This window comes from Chroicocephalus ridibundus, chromosome 2 (assembly GCF_963924245.1).
Source record: "Chroicocephalus ridibundus chromosome 2, bChrRid1.1, whole genome shotgun sequence".
NCBI lineage: Eukaryota > Metazoa > Chordata > Aves > Charadriiformes > Laridae > Chroicocephalus > Chroicocephalus ridibundus.
In genome coordinates, this window is record NC_086285.1 from 166932533 (window position 1) to 166953687 (window position 21155).

The window sequence follows — 21155 nt, forward strand, 5'->3', positions numbered from 1 at the left end:
TTAGTTGGCATGAGAATTTCTGTTCTTTAGGAACAAAAGGAGGGCCATCTGTTCATTGTGTCTCGCACGAGGTGGGGGCTTTCACTTGCAACCAACCTGTGCTGGATTTCAGCCCATAGCTCAATGGCGAGAAGCCGCAGACCCTCCAGGTATTGTCTTGGGAGACTGAGGACATCCACTGTGCCCCACTGTTCTGGGTCAACCTACCCTCTGGTCAAAAAAGGCAAAGATCCTCATCTCCTGGCACCTTCCTAAAAGGACTGCTCATCTCTCCTGAATTTCCTGGTTTACCAAGGCTGTTCTGGGGCTGCACATGTAGGTTTGTCATTTCAGGGCTGCTGAGGGACACCTGGGTCTGTGCATGCTGCTACTTTACACTGAGGTTTCTCTAAACAGTGCTGGGCTAGAAGCAGGAGGAACAGCCTCAGAATCTTTCTCTGGAGGAAATGGGAGGCAGAAGAATTGCCTACACATGGCCTTGTAGCTGAGGCCCCCTCCTAGGTCTTGGGTCTTGGGTAGAAACCTAAATCTTAAGCCCTGGCTTTTGTCTGCAGACCTCCAGCTCCCCACCAGCTCTTCACTCTTGTCCTGTCTGCTTGTCCTCTGAGCCAGAAGTGAAAACCCATACAAATGAAGGAGCATGTGAAAATCATAGTCTTTGCTGTCATCCCTGTGACGAAGCATCATCCAGGCTCTTCTCAGAATAAATATAAACCATTCTCCTTCGATACTTCATCTTCATCAAGGCTGCACACAGACAGCTAAGTAACCCCATCCCCAAACCAGCACATTCTCAATGCTGCACAAATCACCCCGTAACGTCCTCCATCATCTCCTGTGATTAGATAAAGCCCAAGAAAGTGAGGCTTCCTTTGCTTCCCAATAACTCCCATGCTTGCACCCTCACCAGTAAACCATCTTCCCTCCCATGTCACATTGCTCAAGGATTCCTGGAGAGAAGACTGAAAAGGGGAGGGAGACGTGTACGTCTGTCTTGTTTATGCAAATCCTGAACTGCTTGTCATGAGGCTGATAGATGAGATGCAAGGAATAATCCGACTCGTTAACGCCTGTGGTATGATTTCATCCCTCTGCCAGCCTGTCTATATTCGAGCATCTTAGGATTTGTTAAAGGGGAGCCTAGAAGGCAGTGTCTACCTTGAGAAATCTGCATGGAAAATGGGGGAGCTCCAGGGAGCAGAGCAGGCAGACCTCCTTTGCTGTGCAGCTGTGCAGCATGGCACTGCATGGTGTGGCAATGACACTCCAGAAAGATTTAGGTCAAGGCATATGACCATCCCAATGACTGCTCTTCCAGTCAGTGTAATGACACCATGCAGGTCATCGCAGACTGAGTATGGACATGGATCAGGCCAACCTGTTTTTGTAGGGGAGTTTAGCAACATGGATGGGACTTGTGACACTCCATTTAGTGTCAGGCTCTGGCCATGGTTTGTTTAGCAGTGTGGACATATGTCTTGTGGCTTAGGGATAGTTACCAATATACCTGCACCTCTCTATAATAAATGCAAGAATTACATGGAATAAGAAAAGTTGTAGAATCACAGAATCAGAGAATTACAGAATCATAGGGCAATTTGGTTTGGAAGAGACCTTTAAAGGTGATCTGTTCCAACCCCCCTCCTGTTATGGGCAGGGATATCTCTCACTAGATCAGGTTGCTCAAAGCCCCATCCAACCTAACCTTGAATATTTTCAGGTATGGAGCACCCCAACTTCTCTGGGCAATCTGGGCCGGTATCTCACCACCCTCAACGTAAAAAATGTCTTCCTCATACCCAATCTAAACCTACCGTCCTTCATTTTAAAACCATTACCTCCTGTCCTGTCACTACAGGCCTTGGTAAAAAGCCTCTGTCTATCTTTCTTATAAACTCCCTTTATATATGGAAAGAATGCAATAAGGTCTCCTTGGAGCCCTCTCTTCTCCAGGCTGAACAACCCCAGCTCCCTCAGTCTTTCTTCATAGGAGAGATGTTCCATCCTTCTTCCCATTTTCCTGGCCCTCCTCTGGACCTGCTCTAAAGGGGACTTGTACTGGGAACCCCAAAGCTGGATGCAGTATGCCAAGCGGGGTCTCACAAGAGTGGAGCAGAGGGGCAGAATCACCTCCCTCGACCTGCTGGTCAAACTTCTTTTGATGCAGCCCAAGATTGCTTAGCTTTCTGGGCTGCAAGTGCAAAGTTGCTGGCTCATGTCCAGTTTTTATCCACCAGTATCCCCAAGTCCTTCTCCACAGGACTGCTCTCAATCCATTCACCTGCCAGTCTGTATTGATACTGGGGATTGCCCTGACCCAGGGCCATCCAAACGCATCTGGATGCACAGTAAAAGACTGAAGGAAAGGTAAAGAAGAGTAGACACTTCTGAGACTGACAGATGCATCCAGACCATCGCGTTTAATAGCATATGATGGACTTGTCCTCCACAAATTCTTTAATCTATTTTGGGACTCTTTTATACCTTTAGTCTCCACAGCATCCTGTGGCAATGAGGTCCCCAATTGAATTACGAGCTGTGTGAAAAAGCACTTCCTTTTGTTTGTGTTCAGCCTTTGGGGTCAGTAAGGATGGCTTTCTGCGTCATGAGGCTTAATTCACTGCTGCTCCCCATGTCCCTTGAGTACCTCAGAGAGAAGGTGCTGTAGAAATGCACATATTTATCATTCTTTTGTTTTGTAAGTTCAGGTTGCAGATTTCTACTTCTTCAAGGTCATGGCTGGATCCACAACTTGGGCTTTAAAGGGGATCGGGTATGATCCTGATTCTCTCTACCTTTGGCGCCCGTGATGAACTTGGTAGAAAGGGCCCACACTCTGTTCAAGCTCAGATATTTCTACCTTCTCCATGCCACTGGGAAGTTCCTGTTTGCCCACATTAGTGTGGTATCAGAAGACTTCAAAGCCCCTCATTTCAGTCTGTGTAGGAGCAGCTGGAATAATTCCCATAGCTAGCGCAGTCCTGTAGTTCAAGTTGTCTTGTGCTGCTCACTCTATGCAGAGTGAAAGTAAGGCAAGGAATGGTGAGAGTTCTGTTTTTACTAAAAGGACCTGTATTTCAGGTGTCTCTTGTAGCCACAACCTGAATCTCCATCTCCCTCTTGTTGGGAGGTATAGGAAAACTGCAAACCTGAGGTCCTTCTCTTTACAATGTAAAGACATCCTCACTGGGCATTGGAAACTGAATGCCTAAAATTATGAGCTGAATTCCTGCTGTCAGAAGGGGAAACATTCCCAATCCAGTTTTAACTGTGCTGAGACTGCAGCATTCCAAAAGTGAGCATGGTGCACCTTCAGGGTTGCTTTAAAATTGGACCCTGATATAGTCTTTCCTTCTTTTCCCAGCTGCTGTGTAGGAAATCTCTCTCTACCACTGGGGTAGTGTTGATATTGTTTGTCAGACGGGGAAACTGAGGCACAGTCATTGAGAGAGAGCACAAAGCCATGGAAGGAGTCAGAAGAAGAGCACACATTGAAATCTCTGTACATCCAGGGATGATTAAAGGCTTCTGTTTGTGGTCATCGCCTGTTGCTGATCATACCCAACCATGTAAGGAGCTGGAGGACAGGAAAGCAGAAATCTGCTTTCCTGGTGCTGGGAGAAGCACTGGACTTGAGCTACTGCAGGTCTTAATCTGGAGCTGGTTGCAAAAACAGCTACTTGGATGTTTATCCCCTTCCTCTCCTTTCCTTTGGCCAGCCCAGCTCCAGGCTGCCATGGGGCAAGCAAAGGGCCAAATCCAGTTGGTACTCCAGTCCCAGGGGGTCTGGACAGACCGGGCAGGAGCAGAGCTCCAGGTGCCTTGGCCACGGCACCAGCTTTTTCTTTATCCTCTGTAGCCATCTCTGCACCAGTAACTCCTGAGATCCAGAATATGGCCTGAAACACTGTCCCATCACTGCCTACACATCTCAGGACACTTCCTGGTGAGGTTTCGGCCAGAGCTGACAAGCATCACCCTAGACTGTGCCTGGGTAGAGCTCAGAAGAGAGCTTTAGGTACTGTGGCAAGGCTGTTCTGCTTTGGCGGATAGGCAATTTATCTACGTGGACATGAGCTATGTCAACGCTTTTGGCCTCAGGGGCCAGAAAATGAGCCCTGGTGCATATGATTTATGCGGGCTGCATAAGTGAGCAGCGTCAGGACGTGTACTGAGCTCTGACTTGAGCATGTGTAACCCCATGAATCACAAAGCCCAGTTTTTGGGTTTGCCAACCGTTGCTCTGCCCTTGCGCCTGTGCAAGTCTGAGCCTCAGCATGCGCACACAACTCCCCCCTAAGCATCCCCTCTCCCCGGGGGCTCCCACTTAGCTCTCCAGCTAATGCCAGTGCTTTTAACCTCCAGCTGACTTTCCAATCAATCACATGCCGGTCCCCAGCACGAATAAGCGGCGATGGAAGAGGTTTCTGCCACTCATTAGGGTGACCTTGCCCTCAGAGGCCCTCTTGTGTAACCCTCACACCCAGGAGCAGGGTGGGAGCGTAGAGGAAAAGACCCCAAAGTGTTGGTTGTGGAGCACTGATGCGCAAAAATAAGGCAACAGGGGAAGGGAAAATTTTCTAGGATTCGCTGATGTAGAATCCAGGGTATTTCTGGCAATGGTTGTCGCTTCTCAGGAGGTATCAGTAATGGGGAAGGATGGGACCTAGTGCGGTCAGAAGTTATAGGTGGTGCTAGCATAGAGGAGAGGCTGACCTTACCGGGATCAGAAGAGTTGTGTATTCTCTTGGTGGTGAGGAAATGCCTGGGAACAGTGTGGAGCAATGACCAGCCTAAACTCACAGCAGGCTTTACTTTACCACTGTTAAATGGGGTTTAAGACTTCTTTGTTAGTGGGAAACTGAGGCAGAGAAAGATGTAATGTTATGACGACCTCCATCAGCTGCCTTCTGCCAAGAACCCCCTAGGCTTCTTGACTTTACTATGCAATGAGATCTAAACCATCCCCATGTTATGTAGTCCTTGAGAACTCCTGGTCCTGGTAGTCCTCTCAACAGTCCAGGCCAATAATACTGTACCCGTATAGAGGAAAGTTGAGGACATACACAGCTGCAGCTCAGACTGAGGTGATGTTTAAAAGACACCATGTACACACACGACATCTGTCTGAGGCTGTGTTGGACCCAACAGAAGGTGCTGCAGAGCTCTGGGCCCACTTCCCTTGGGCAGCCACATGTGGGACCAGATGGAGCACAGCTGGCCGTCCTTGTCTGTCAGGCTTTTCTCTACAGAAGTTTTACCGTGCCCTAGATTTTGAGGTCCAGGTTTTCTGATCAGCTCTTTCCTGATACCATTCACTGAAAAAACCACACGGAGACAGGAACTGAGCCTGACCTACCTACACCCCTGCCTGAGAGTTTTAGCTATGGGCCCATCTTCAATTAACGTGATCTGGAGCGGATACCTTCATCTTTAAAGACGAAGGTTGTTAAACTCATCTTGGGATGAAATCCTAGTGGGTTGGAAATGAATCACCAACTTCAGCACTTTGCTGGAGCTTTTCAGATCACAGAGTGCTAGAGAAAAGCAGAGGATGCTTCTTACATCCATCTTTTCAGGTGGGAAAACTGAAGCATGGTTTGTCAGAGATGCTTAATTGAAAGTGCTCGCAAATCTTGGAGTCAGGATTAAAATCTGGCCTCTGGCTCTCCCTGATAGTGTCTCCTCATCTGGCCAGTGCTGAAGGTGATCAGAAATGGGATGGTTCAATCAAAGCTCAGGGGCTTTGGATTTCCCTCATTGTGGTTGGCAGCCTCCTGGGGCTTCCCAGTATGGTCTGTTTCTATATATCACCTCTCAGCTTTCCCTTTCTCCAAATCCCTCCTTCCAGCCTTTGAAAATTGAAATGGGACCAGGATTCTGACCCCCCGACCCAATCCTCATCACAGAGTCAAACATTTCCCACCCTACTCATGCTCTTCCTGCAGGCTGTTACTTGTCTGCTGGAGTTTACCCCTAACGCTTTCTAGGTTGGAGCTGAGAGAAATTTAGGATGAAGGATGCTAGTGTGTATAAACATAATTTATTAACACAGCAGGCAGGTGAGAATCAGACCTTTTCTGCACTCAGGAGACTGAGATGGATAGAGGCAGTGGGTAGCACATCACTCTCCACAGTGGTGCAGCAAATATGCCGGGTCGTGAGGGGTCCGTGCAGAAATTTGTTTTTGGCAAGTGAGACAGCAGGAGGGGAACAGGGCTGGACTTTTGTCTATCTGACCCTTGTCTGCTTTCCTTTGCTTCCCAAAGGGGCTTTGTTTGAGGTCAGGTTTCAGCATTTGATCCACAGGTAGATCTGGCCGGGCAAGACCCTGACCGGGAGCTCCATCTCTAGCTGGTTTAGCAACCATTCCAGGATATAATCCGCATCCAAAATGCCTCTCCAGAGAGAGGATGTGCACTGAAGTCAGGGTAAGACCTAAAGGATTTCCCAGTCCTGTAATACCCACCAAGTCATCCTCTTGCTCTTTCAGTCCTGGTTTTCACTAGATTCTGCTATGCCAGAAAATAAGCACAAATCTTTATAGATAAACTGTTGCTGGGATGGGCCAGAGTCAAGTAAATACTTGTAGAAAACAGAAGAGAAGGAAAACAGATCATTAGAAATAATATTAAGGAAAAGCCTGATTCTGACCACTGATTTTATGGAAGAAATGCTTCTTCAAGATCTGTCCAAGCTCCATCCCTCTGTAGGTGCCATCCAGGGCTAATTCCTCTCCTTGCAGCCCAGCAGAGCCACTGCAGCCAAACGACTGCCAGGTCCGAGCGCTTCTTGACTCCTCTGTGTTGGTTCACATCATGTTTCTCCAGGCTTTTTCACCATGCTTTGCTCACTCGTCTCGGTAGCAAAAAGAAAATTTCCAAGCAGTTGCAGCTTTTTTTTTTTTTTTTTCTCCTCTGCTAGCAGTTCTTTGTGAATAAGGACAGGCATACTCATTTCCCATGTTTTCTCAGAGTGGCAAAGGACCGAGCTCTTTGCAGGGCCAGGCAATTTTCTGCCTCTGGCAAAAAGGATATTTTGTTTAATATCTAGGGACTTCTTACAGGGAAATGGGAAGCCCCAGGAAAGGAGGATTAGCTTGATGAGAGTGGTTTTCACCCTGCTGGGATATCAGCCGTGTGCCAAGGTCAGAAGAAGGAAAAACAGAGGGAGGTAAATCTTGGACAATAGCACATCTGAGATGGTGGGCAGAGAGAGGGGGAGCTGGGGCATGGCTGAGTTCGCGGGGACAGATCAGGGTGAGGGTGTTGGGAGAGGACCTACAGACAGCAGCGGGGAAGGATGACCTTTCTGCAGTCATTGTTTTGATTTTTTTCTTCCGTGGAATGTTTGCGTATGTGTGTGTGTGTGTGTGTGTTGGTGTGTACGTGTCTAAGAGTGCCCTCCATTGGCCAGATCCAGGCTGCTGCATCAAGAGTCCTGTGTCACCAGCACAACCGAGGAAGGTGGTGGATACACGACCAGGGAGGTTGTTCCTTCCCGCGTGGGATGACTCTATGCAACGCATGGACCCTGCAAAGCAGGGCACATTGCAGCATTGCCTGCATTTCATGGGCTCCTCCTGCTCATGCAGAGCTGAAATCCCTCTGCTGGGGTGTAATGGTCTAAAGAATTCACAACAATTTATTGTCCATTAGACAATTACTCTCTCACCCAATGACCCCTCCCCACTCAGGAAGGGGAATCGGGAAAAAAAAAAAGAAACCCAAGGGTTGAAATATAAACAAATTTAATAGAATAAGACTAGATAATTAACATTAATAACACTAAAGAATCAATATTGATCCCAATACCAATATAAAATATACAAGGATTATACTCAGCCAATTCAATCAGTAGGAAGCCGTGCACTCCCAGCAGTGGGCAGCAAGTGTTGGACACTGGGAGTGCTATGGCTTCGGGAGGAAGGGAAGGGCTCAGGGGTCCAGCACCAGGGCAAGAAGTTCTCAGGACAGCCAACTATCATGGAAGAGAAAAATGCAGCAAACTTTCTAATTTATATTGAATGTGATGTTCATGGTATGAAATAATCCTGGTGGCAGCTTGGGTCAAGTACCTGGGTCTCGCTTGTCCTCATCCCCTCACCTAGGGAGCTCAAAAATACTGAGACCTTGAAACCCGCATACCATAGCTGGCTATAAAGTAAATATTTTCACAAATTCAAACACTAGAGTCTTCTAGAAATGCAGTTTTCTGAAGTATTAGAAGAGACCTTGTTGAAAATTAAAATTACTGAAAGAGAAATTAAACCTGTGTCGCTCAAACCAGGACTTTGGGCATGGCCACAAAGTCAGACACAGTAATATAGAGACGTCCATCTGGAAGGTCTTGGTAGGACGGGGTGAATTGTCGTGTGGGGCTGTTCTGCAAGGGGATGAAGGTAGTTGTAGAGAAGCCCTGATCTCTCCCTGCTCACACACATCCTGTGCTGCCTGCATCGCCAGGATGGAAGTGGGGCTTGCTTGGGGCATACAAACATGTGCAGAAAACAAACAGGGACGTGAGGGTGGTGGAAAACTCCAGCCTCAGACCTGGATCTTCTTGGTTTACCATTACTGCGGGAAGATAGAGTTCACCACCAAACAGCTCATCATGGCTTGTAGGTTCCAAAATTCGCTGGTACCAGTGCAAACTGGATGCCTAAACCCCTTGGGCAGCCCAGGTGTAACATGTGATTCAGTCCCTGTCTGGTTTTGTTGAAGCTGTGAAGGTCTGTCTGAACCATGTCTGCTCCAGTGAGTGCCAGGGTGGGATGGAAAATACTCAGCAAGGAGGTAGAAAAAATTACCAGGGCTCTGTGCAGTGGTGTGAGGGTGCAGGAGCCATGCTGGTGGTTCATATCTCTTCAAAACCCTCTGCTTTATCATCTCTAACACCTGCTCAAGGTAACCAAGGCAGAAGGGCCATTGGGACCAAGCTTCTCAGTCTCTTTTTGTGAGTGGCTTGGGATGAACAACTGCCTTATGCCAGGGGCACACAGACAAAGAAGACAATATTTTTGCCCTTTGGTTTGTCCTTGAGAAATGCAGGCAACGGACAGCCCAATGTACTCCACAGTCACCTGCTGTCCCCAGGCTTTACTCCAGAAAATGTTTCTCTGCCAGACTTATCTCCCAGGCACAGGACTGGAACAAAAGTGCAGGATGGGTGGCATGTACTCCAAGTTGGAGCCAAGGGATGGGACCAGGCGTGATGTCTTCCATTACACAAAATTGCAGAAATAGCCAGGCTATCTAGATGCTAGCTGTAGCAACAACCATGGAAATATGGGCAAATTTGCCTGTGTGTCATAGGAACGTGGTCTCCAATGCTGGAATAGTCTGTCTTTTCACGCATTTAATACCACTTCCCCAAATTCAGGCTGCAGCCTCTGGTATATGTCCCCCTTGGGATTTTTCTGGATTAAAGTGGAAAAGATGGAGATCTCTGCTGAAATGCAGCAGCCAGTCAGTTGGCCATTGCATCTTCCCTCCCCTCCAGGTCCGACACATGTTGAGCCAAAGATATAGGTGTGGAGGGGATTTTGTTTATTCACTTCTTCTGCTCTAAGTAAAGATTCCCACTTCAGCAGGGATTAGTTGAAGGAGAAAAAAAATATGTTTATGTTCCTTATGGTGAAACCTTCCAGATGGGACTGCATTCAGGGGAAATCAATTCTGAGACCTAACAACCGTAACACAGCGTCCCATTAACGGGTCTGTTTAGTTAAAGTTTGTTGGCTTTTACGGTACTTTTCCCAGAGAGGCGTTGCGAGGGGGGGAAGTATTTTGTGCTTGCAGCATCCTCATTCAGTAGTGGGGTTGTGTCCAGCGTGAGAAAAATAAGGTTTGCAGAGAGCAGGAGGCTTGGGCTGAATCCCACACACTGAAGTCACCATTAGGGACCGGATCTCGGCGCAAGCCCTGTCTCCTAATCATCTCGTTGCTATGGAGGCACCGCTGGCTCCTGCTTCCAACCAGGAGAGGCAGGTTTCTTCACAGGCTGGGCCAGAGGTTAAAATGATCCCTACCTGGCTCCTCTGTGGGAAGGTCAGGTAGATTTTGGCTTTGCGAAGGTTGTGCCCACTTGCAAACAGCATGAGCTGCTCAGACACTGTTCTACAGCAAGGGAGAGGTGAACCAGTGATCCCTTTCAGCGTCTCAGCTAAGCAAGCACCTTCCACCTACCACAGCTGATATTTAAAGTACTCACTGTCATTTGCAGGCAACCCCTCCTGCTAATCAGGCTGACCTCTCTGGAAATATATAGGATGTTTAGTTCATGGCTGTGGTTTTCCTTGCAAGCTAGCATTGCTTTGCATCCTCTAAGCAGGCTGCGTTCCTGAAATCTGGCCCCTGAGGCCAGGCGGGAGCCTGGCATGGGGAGATTTGCACTGCAGAGCTTTGCAGGCTGCAAAGCACCGTCAGGAGCGGGGACCTGACTTTTAAAAAATTTAAGTGCAAATGCATTTGGACTCCATGCTGATTAGTGTCAGGTCTAACAGACACTCAGGAATCTGCTGGCAGAGGCTGCAGTGATTTGAAGCTCTGGCTGAAACACAGTTTGCAAATAGTGGAACTCACTTTCGAGTTACCTAACCCTTTCCTCCCCAGAAAAAAAAAAAAAAGTCTTTTGCAGAAAAGGGGAGATGCAGAGACAAAATTTTAATATAGAGCAAGGAGAGAAACCAAGGGGTGAATGTGGAGATGCATTTGGCTTCTTATCTCTTCCCAGATAGGTGGGATAAGCATAAGGTGGTCTATGGGCTTCATCTCATTTTTCTGTCTCTCCTGGGATTGCGTTCAGCTGCCTGAATTGTAGATTTGCCGGGAATTCGTATGGCTGCTGTGAAAGCTTCCTCTGTTTGCAGACTGGGAAGGCAGAGCCTGGCAGCTGGGTGGGAGAAGGCAGAACTGGGAATGAGCAGTGTGGCCACCATGGGATTGTGAGGAGGGTCAATGTCTGCAACGGAGACATAGGCGTTTTCCCTCCTCCCTTACAGCAGCTGCTGTTCTCTGTAGACTTCCACCTGAATCCTTCCTGGCAGTGTCACCATGGTTCCTAATCACAGAGAAACACATCCCAGATGAGCTGAACCATTTTGGGGTTGCAGCCCAGGACAATGTTAGCACCTCAGGAGCTGGGCTGCTGGTACAATGCAGAGGCCCCAAGCACTTGTTTTTCACTAACCTGTGGACCATTGAGGCTCCTGAAATCAAGTCAGTAGTCTGACATTGTAGGGAAAACCTCCCTCCCGAGGTCCAATCTGTCCTTTTGATACTGGGCTGCAGCCCTGTTTTGGAGGCAGCAAGTGCTTCAGGGATGGGGTAAACCTCACCCAAGAGGAAACTCCTGATTTTCTCTACCTAAGGTGAGCCAAGAGGGCAGGACAGGAAATGGCTGGAAAGATGAGAAGGAAAAGGAGCTGTGGCTGTATCCCCATTGGTGGGAGAAGCTCTGCCCTACACACCGAGGTTCTGTACCTCCTGCCTGTCAACCCTACATCTGTTAATAGGCCCCCTCCCCAAACATGGGGGTACACACTGCATGGGGAGGGCGTACAAATTGAAGAGAGCCCTGATGGTGCTTCCCCCTCTTTTTCCTCCCCTGAAAAGAGGGGAGATGGGGGGAAGGGGGCACTGTGGGGTCTTCTTGGTGGCGTAAGAAAGAGGGAGACTTAGAAGAGAGCAGAGGGTGCAGGAGTCTCTTCGGAATGGTGGGTGGCACAGGGGTCTGGGTAGTTGGGCTGGGATACAAGGGGTTGCAGGGAACAGGTCACGTAGGGCAATGAAAGAGGGATATTACTTTTGCTGAAGGGACTTTGGGAGCTGAAGGAGATCTTGGGGGTGGTGGGTTGAAGTCTCGCTTCCTGGAGATGCTCTGTGCCTGTCTACAGTACCACAAGCTTTGGGGTGTCCTGCACACATGGTTGCAAGGCAGGGTGACTGCATGATGTAGGAAGACTTAAAATTTCTCTTCACCCTCCTTTTTTTTTTTCTCCTGTACATGGTACACAGCTTCTTCCAACCCTGCCCTCCTGTCTGGGCTTAGGGTTAGACCAGGGTTGGGGTACTGAACAACTCCCTTCCTCTGCACTGTTTTCATGGTAGAGGAGGGAGGAGAGAAAAAAAGAGAGACAGAAAGTAGCAAAAAAACAAGGACTGGCAGGGGGAAGAGAGGAGGCAGAGCTCAGCTGCCCATGCTGACCTCCAGCCCACCATCCCCAGGTGCAGCCAGGGTTGCATTGAACCAGCATCCTGACTCCATTGGGATGGAGAGGGGTGGAAACTCCTTAAACCAGAAATCAACGGTGTTTGCTCTGGGGAGATGGTTAGAAATCACTGCAAAGGCTCTGCTCAGCTCCGCAGAGGGGCACTGCATGGACAGAAGTCACAGTGAGTGACAGTTGGGCTTCTCCTGGGCATTAGGACATCCCAGGGATGGGAACACCCCTAAACCTGGTGTGGGGATGGTGATGTGGCTGCATCTTCCCACAGTGAGACGTGCTGGGACTGGAGATCCTGTATAGATTCTCAGCCTTGCAAAGGGTTAATAAAACAAACAAACAAAAAAAAAAAACCAACAAACAAAACCAAAACACCACCAGAAAAAACAAATCCCAAATCTCTTCTCTTTCTCTCCTCTCCTCCTTTCCCTTCCCTTTTTTTCCAGGTGTTGTTTATGGCCACAGGAGGGAGCTCAAATCCAGACATGGGAGGATTGGCTTGATTTCGAATCCAGAAGCTCTTAAACTCTCACTTTTCCTCTAAGCTGGTCCCTGTTATGTCCAGGATCTGGCACCTGCTTGACATTTACTTTGAGTTCCAGAGGACCAGAGACCTAGGATGAGGAGCATTGGATCTGCCCTGAACCTGCTTTTGGTATCACCACTCTACTTTGTGTGGACCGTGGTCGCTCTGGACCTGGCACAAACTCCCTGCACCACTTTGGTCCAGGGGAAATTCTTTGGGTATTTCTCCTCCTTTGCCGTCTTCCCATCGAACTCCTCTCTCTGCTCTTGGATTATCCAGAACCCTGACCCTCGGAGGTACACCTTGTACATGAAGATCCTAAAACCTACCGGCGTATGTGACCACCAGCACATCCGCACCTACCAGTTCGACTCCTTCCTGGAGTCCACCCGCACCTACCTGGGCATGGAGAGCTTTGACGATGTGTTGAAGCTCTGTGATGGGTCCACTCGCTATGCCTTCCTCCAGTCCAACAAGCAGTTCCTCCAGATGAAGCAGACCACGCCACCAGAGGTGGAGAGCTGGCCCATGCGGTGGAAGCCCACAAAGGCTCAGGAGAGGGACTTCTCAGTGGAGTACCTTGTGGTGGGCAACAGGAACCCTAGCAAAGCCGCTTGCCAGATGCTCTGCAAGTGGCTGGACGCGTGCTTGGCCATCAGCAGCAGCTCCCACCCATGCGGCATTATGCAGACCCCATGCTCTTGCTCAGGAGGGGAGGTCCTAGATCAGGCCAGCGAGATCCTGGGGCTCACAAGGAAGAAGGAAGATTGCTATAAGGATGGGATTTACTTGGAGAACTGCATGAGCAGCCCCAAGGACAGCAGCGGAGCAGAGTTCCTGGGTGAGTGAAGGGCAGCTGGGGATATTTGGGAGGGAGGGATGGTTGGACTCTCCTCTCCCGAGTCTCACCCTGTCCCCATCACTTCTGTATCTGAATCTGAGGATGCCTGGTATGAAAACCTTATTTGCTAATTGATAGGCAGGTCTGGTAAACCCCAGTGGCTTTTTATGAGCCTGTGACCGGAATTGCAAAGCAGCTTCCCCTAAATACACCCCAAATGGTTTCATTCATTCCCGGGGCTTGTGCCTTGCTTGTTTTACTTCTGCAGCCTCAGAGCTGCTGAGGGGACAGTCTTACCTGAGGGCGAGCAGTTTTCCAACATAGTTACAGATGTCCTAGAAAAGGCAGGATCCAAGTTACCTCCCGAGGCGGGCTGCACTCAGCAACCCTATCAAACATTTAATTCAGGGGAAAAAACTTAATTCCTGGGCTTGGTTCGAGGGAACGGCAACAGAAGGCACTCTCATTTTATTCTGTGCTTCATTTTCCTCCTGGAGGCTTTCAAAAAGAAAAGTCACCGCTCTGCTTCTGTGGGGTTACTTGGTGCCTTTGCTGGGGCTCATACCTCAAGTATTTCATCATTGTTTTGGTGGTGATCTTGAGTATGGTATGGGCTGGAAGGGGACTAGGCAGGTGGAAGAGAAACGGCAAAAAGGGCTAGAAATAAGAATGAGATGCTCCTGAAGTCTGATCTGGGCACTGGTCTGGGGAGGGAAGTGGTCTTTGCAGAGATCCGATGTTGTGTCCGCTGGTGCTACGGTGCCACGCAAGGCAGAAGGGAACTGGGGGGGGGAAGGTCCGGCGGCGAATCCCCTATTTCAGCGCCTGTGTCAGATCCGCTATGATGTATTTATTCTCAGCTCCCATCCCACCTGCCAGCAGGCAGGTTATGTAAAGTGGAGGTGGGATGCTAAATAGGAATCTGGGCGGCAGGGAGGGGAGCCTCAAATTCGGCGAGGTACGGACCCACGCCTGACCCTCGCCCCAGGGTCTCCTTCATGTGCTGGACTGAAATGTTCTTTGTCACTGGGAAGAAAGCTGGCATCCATATGGGTCTGGACTTTGGGGCTCCTGCCTGGCTTTTTGCAGCCACCCCCAATCAGGGGGGGAATTTCTCGAGGCAGGGGGAAGGAGGCTAAATTTGCTTGCAGTAGGAAGGAGTTTGCCAGGCACAGGTCCAAGCTGCGCAGCATGATTTTCTTGCAGACCGCAGTCTGGCGTTAGCTGAGAGATTAGTATATGATCAGGTATTAGTGCTTTCGTCAGTGTATTCTGGGGGAGATTTTGTTTCTCACTGATCTGTGAATCAATACATGAAGGCACACAGCAGAGCCATAAATCCTGCAAATTAGTTCTTCAGCTGTGCCTCCCTCCCCGGCTCTGAGCACACGGCAATATTCGCTCTCCAGATTCTGGATTTCTTTGCAATGCCCTTTTCTCCTGTGTGAACAGCTTGCAAGAAGTACCGTCTTGGCTGCCTCCTCGGAGTGATGCGAGCTTCGTTAAGTCATGTGTCATGCCTTACATTTGCTGATTGGATGATTTATGCATTCAACCCAAGCAGCGTGACCTTTTTCATTGCAACCAAAGGTGAAATTTGAAATAAGATTTTCAGCAAATCCTGAAGCATTCAAGCTTAATATTGGCTTTTGTAAAGATCTCTCCTAGTCCAGCTTGAGTGCTTGAATGCTTCCAGAAAATAAATATGAAAGAGGCTCAAAGGTGACTGAATCAAAATCCTTTTTGGGTATCAAATATTTGTAGAAAGCATAGATAATTTTTTGCTGGCTGTTCACATCTGCTCCATATTGAAGATACAGAATTATCATCTTCACTGGTGGGATGCCATCTACATAGAAATGACGCTTGTAGGGTGCCCGGCCTCTCCGTGTGCTGCTCTGTCTGTCACTCTGTCTGTTTTGATTTTTGCAAAGGCTTGATAAGGAAGATGGAGACGAGATCCAATTTGGACAGAGAGCCAACGATCCCTTAACAGCATTTTGTGGGTGGAATATTTTGATAGTGTTCCTGATTTCCAAGCGCTGATGCTGATTATTGCTGTCATTGTTGTCCTGATTGTATTTGTAGCATTTTTTTTCCTACAAGCCCTTTTTTTTATTATTTTTTTTTTCCCCTCCTGCTGTTTCCCAAGTAATTTGTTGTTTCCGGGCCTGTTTTAATACTTTCATCTTTGAACAAGGGTGCATGCATGTGTAGTACTAAACAAGTCTGATGACTTTCAAGGCACATAAGGAATTGCCAGACACCCAGATACCACCCCAAAATGTGGACCCTGACTTTTCCTCTTGTGTTTCTTCTACACCTGGGATATTTTCAAAGCAAACGGGTGAGCTCAAATCTACAGAGGCTACAATGAGATGCCGCCTTGGAAGCAGCCGTACTTTGGCTCACAGAGTCTGTGGGTGAGATTCATTTAAAAAGGTTCGCCCCCCATCCCTGGGTACTGCTATACTGAAGGATGGAGAAAGCGTATATGTGTCTGTGTGCTGGATTAGATGATGTCCTCTCTCTGGTCTCTGAAGTTACTCAAGAGCAGTCCAAGAATAGATCTGTTGAGCTGGACATTGGCTTTGGTGGCCAAAAAGCAGAGCTGGGAGATGAACTTCTGCTGCTAACCCGGGCCACAGATCTCTTGGCCACAGTGGAGAAGTGGGCATACTAACCCTGTTGCTCCAGAGCTACAGGGGCACTCAAGAAACCTGACAGCCTGATTTCACTCATGGCCAATGAGTTTAGACTTGGTTCAGGTACATTGGGATGTTTGGGGTCATTGATGAGGGACTTCCCAAAGTAACTGAAGTGACCCTGGCTTGTCCGTAGCATCTGTTCTCCAGCATCTGGAGGAAGGAGACACCACTCCAAATTTCCTTCCCAAGTTTAGCGAGACACCCTCTTTGCACTTGCTGTCCCATACAGACGTTGCAGAGGTTACAGCGGGCGGTGGTGGAGGTGGGAAGAATCTGTCAGGGTGCAGAGGCAGCAGGAGATATTTCCGTGTCTTGCTGCACATGGAGCTTGTCCTGGTGATCAGCAAGGCATGCTTCGAAACCTATTGTCAGCAGCAGCCCACCCCCCACATCTCCCCTCCTTGCTGCATCTACCACAAGCTGGTGCTCCAGGAAGGCTTGAACAGGGTATTTTTTCTAGAAGAAGACAATTTGAAGGGGAAATTTTTTTGGCCAGCATCAAATCTCCCTTGGATGACTTAGGCAACATACAAAGGTAGAGACTGGTTGTAGGTCCTGATGTTTAGAGGTGAACTCTTTAGGGAATGCAAGTTGAGATTCCTGGAATAGGGTCCCACACTGGTTAGGGGTAGGACACTAAGGGGATGCAGATGGGAAAGCTTCCTGAAACACAGGGCATTGGGACTTCAAGGTCTGAAAATCCTGGTGACCCTTCCAAATGTGAGCTGGTTTCACTGTAATCAGAGATGGAGATTTAAAAGTGACACTGGTGTGACATTGTAATGAGAGAAGGTTAAATGCGTGCTAAAGTGCTGTGCTGAGTTAGGCACTAATGAATGTCTAATTAGTCTTGTCTCCATGTAATCTGTTCGTGGAAGGCCATTGCAGTGCTGTCATGTTTTGGTTGCCCAAAGAGCTAACCAGCGTGCTCTGGTCCTTCTGCTCTTCATATCTCCATCTTGGAGGAATTCAAGATGTTGACTGCAAAACAGGGTTAAATGTGAACCCCTGAAATATGTTATTTACTCTGTGGTAAAATAGATGGCTCCAGGGCTGGAGGGATTTTTATGATGAACGAGTCTGATTGGTTTCATGTCTCAGCCAGAGAATTTGACAAATTCGTCTCAGTAAAGAACTTGAAACCGAGATTTAAATGGAGCTTCTTAGTTCTCAAAAAACTGAATCAAGATATTGCTAGTCTGAAGTGCTAGGCATTTTCCTGTCTTTCCTGATAAACTTTTACATTGGTTTGCTGTCCCCATTGCTCTGAGTAAATCAGACCCTTCTTCCTCACACATGCTCATCACTTTACTTCTGTTTTGTTAGTGTTGTTTCATCTTCCAACCTTTAGATTTTTTTTTTTACCTTCGTCTTCTACGTTAAGAAGTCATATAGTGTCCACTTGCTACTGTTTGGAGAGGCATTTATAGACCCATGAACAAGTAGCTTCTTAACCTCTGCTGCATTAAGTAGGCTGAACTCTGTAAATCTCTCTCTGCAGGACACATCCTCCAAACCTTGGTTGCTGTTCGGAAGCTTTGCTTCATGCTCGGCCAGTTCTGCTGGCCGAAATCTGATGTCTCCTCAGCAGGGCTGAGCTTCTGCTGGACTTGTGGCTGAGTGACTGATGAAGGGGGACCCTGGTGTGGAATAGGGGCCAGATGCACTGGCGAAAATGAATCAAATGCCATCCTCCCTGCTGCAGAAATCAAGTAGTGGCACAGCTCTCCTCCACTTGAACCTTCCCCAGGGCAGAAATAATCTGATAAGTCATTTCCTATATTTGTGGTGAGCTTTGGTGGCCATGAAGGCTCAGGGACTAATAAAGAACTGTGAGTAAATTGTCCAGGGGCAGGCTCTCAAGCCTCTCCTTGACCTCTTTAGCTCCTTCTTACCACACAGGCTCTATTCCTCCTGCAAGATCCCCCAGGCCCAAACAACAGCCAACCTTGCAGAGAAAGGTGTTTGGCTTTGGATTTGTCTTGGTTTTGGATCTGACGACCAGATGGCAAAGGGATTTGGATGGGTGCATTTTCATTGCCCGTCCTTCTTCCTGGCATGGACTTGCTGAGTGCGTTTGGGGAATGTGTGCTGCTTTTCAGCTCCTCACTCCTCCATCTGTGTTTGTCCCTGATGTTTAGTCTGTATATCCTCGAGAATAAAGTTAGGATACAATGAGAGATCACCAGCAAAACATGGGGTAGAGAAGGGCCGGTTTCTGCTCACATGTAAAATTTTCTTGTGTTACCCTGGGGATTTTACCAGACATCTCCCCAGCTTAAGTCCAAACCTCAGCAGCTGTGAACAAGAGCTGATACCATTTCACAGCTCCTGGAGGAGGAGGTTGAACAGAGCCTGGCAGTTGGCAAACAGGGGACCTTCACCACCTTGTCTCCTGCAGTCAATCCCCACTGGACCCATATGCTGATGCTCCTGATGGGACTGTCTCTCTTACATGCAGTCAATGGGGTGTTTTACGGATGAGGCAAGTGTGGATAACTCCTTCCTTGGTGCTGGAAAAGGGGTTCTTGACTCAGTTTAAACACCAGATCTCTGTGATCTGTACAAGCCCTACCAAGACTTTACAAATAGAATAGAATAGAATAGAATAGAATAGAATAGAATAGAATAGAATAGAATAGAATAGAATAGAATAGAATAGAATAGAATATTTTCAGTTGTAAGGGACCTACAATGATCATCTAGTTCAACTACCTGACCAATTCAGGGGTGGCCAAAATTGCAACCGTGTTATTAAGCGTGCTGCCCAAATGCCTCCTAAGCACTGACAGGCTTGGGGCATTGACCACCTCTCAAGGAAGCCTGTTCCAGTGTTTGCCCACCCTGTCGGTAAGGAAATGTTTCCTAACCTCCAGTCTAAACCTCCCCTGGTGCAGCTTTGAACCATTCCCATGCATCCTATCACTGGATCCCAGGGAGAATTAGGCATGAACGTAAGAGTACAGGGGTCCTCCCAGTGGCAGAGCAGAGGTTTCCTGCATCCGTGCCACTGTTTCAGCTCTAAATTCGTTCATGTATGCATCTGCATGAAGATGCCCTATTTGGGAGATGGGGAGGGAGAGAAAAATGAGAAAAAGAAAGCGATCAGTTCCATTGTGAACCCAACAGCTTGTGGACATGATCACAATGCAGAAACATCAGCAATTACTGTCTGAATGCGCTATTGTTGTAGCAGGGAGACTAAAGGTGGAATTTACATCCAGTTGCTGAGGGAGTTTCACAGGCAACTACTCCCATTATTGCTATGAGGGGACCTTTACAGGTAATTTAATGAGTGGCAGCCTGGTGAAAGTCTCAGCTTTTCAGTTATACTTTTTTTTTTTTTTTTAATTTGTCATTGTTTAACATCCTCTTTTATTCAGGACCCATAGCGGCTGCCCCAAAATGTTTTTATGGGAATACAGGGTGAAACTTAGATGCATGGAAACACAGACACCGGATTCAAAATCATCACATCTGCAGTGTAGTTTTACAACTGTAACCGCTGAATATGAGAATAAGGATGCTAATGCCTCAGAAGGGAGGGTGCACAGAGACACTCCTGGCCCTTTTCACCACCCACTCTGAATATCTGATGTATTTAGGTGATGGGAGCAGGCTGAAAAATGGAAAACATTGTCTTTCCAAGGCAAAGTGGATCCACGGAGTTTTTCAGGCACCTGATTCACCTTTGAGCTGCCTGATTTCCATGGGTTTCCTTGCACTGAGCTCTCTGACCTAGTGGATCTTGTCTCTCATGGTGGATATAGCTCTGGGGTTTCTCACAGATTTCCTTCAAAGGAAGTTTTCCCTTCTACAGTACTGTTTATCAAGGTCCAGCTCACAAAGACTCTGGGTGAAACCAGGACTTATCAGAGATGGCACTTAGCCCAGCTCCTTAGAGATCTATCAAACAACAGATCCAGGAGGGCAGAAGGCTCTGATCTTTTCCTAACAGGTTGGGAACAGAGGCTTAGCAGGGTTGACAGTTTATCCGTGAGCACTCTGAGAGTGGGCATGGGTGCTCTAAACCACAACAATCTCTTTATGTATTGGACAGAGCAGTAGATTTCACGCCTCTTCCAGAGCATCACTATCACCTCTGAAACTCATCTCTTATCCCATATTTTGCTTTTCCTGTTCTGATAATCCATGAAATTTTTCGACATCTGTAGGTGCTGATTCTGTCTTCTGTGAGCCCATCATCCCCCAAGACAGTACTGAAGGAAGCTTGGGGTAAATAGGTTAGAAAACTGGTTTTGGATTCTCAGGAGGTACCGTTTAGTGTGGCTGTGTGACACTTTAACCTGGGGAGGATTCAAAAACTGTGTGTCCCTGGGGCGGCTCTGCCAGTGTCACCTCCAGTCATTGAATCTCCGTGTAGTACACTCTCTTCTTGCACTCGCTGCAGACAGCAATCTGATACCGATATCCTACATTGCAGCCTTCCAGCAGGGTGAGACAACCAGGCTAGGAAAGGATGTCCTTTAGCACATCATCAGAATCGCAGATCTTTTGAGTTAAAATATATTTCTTTTTGTTCCCTGGCTCTAGTTTTGATAGAGCAGTAATTGCCACACACCTCATTAAGCTGAATGCTCTCAATAGGTCTTGAGTGGTCCATGCCATTAAACAAACAGTTACTGGCTTGGGATATTCACGGTCTTTAGAAGCACTAAAAGGAAGGGACCTGGAGGGATGAAAGCTGCAACTCCAGCCTCCTGAAGAAACTGGGTTGCCCTGCCAGGGTGGCTGCTTTATCTCACCATTTCTGGGGCAGTTTGAGCTGTGTTCTCCCTAAAATACGTGGGCTTTGATCTGCATGAACTGCAGCAGCAATGGGGAACAGGCACA

At 48.0% G+C, this 21155-nt stretch overlaps 1 protein-coding gene across 14 annotated transcripts in view; it reads left to right on the forward strand.

The window, feature by feature from the left end:
- The window catches only part of ADGRB1 (adhesion G protein-coupled receptor B1), a 293273-nt gene that overhangs the window by 66963 nt on the left and 205155 nt on the right, over window positions 1–21155 (forward strand). For all 14 annotated transcript variants that reach the window (XM_063327633.1, XM_063327630.1, XM_063327629.1 and 11 more), the window contains one exon: window positions 12673–13593. In XM_063327633.1, coding sequence (XP_063183703.1) covers window positions 12846–13593 — 748 coding nt within the window. In that variant the 5' untranslated portion in view covers window positions 12673–12845. The remainder of the gene's footprint in view (window positions 1–12672; window positions 13594–21155) is intronic.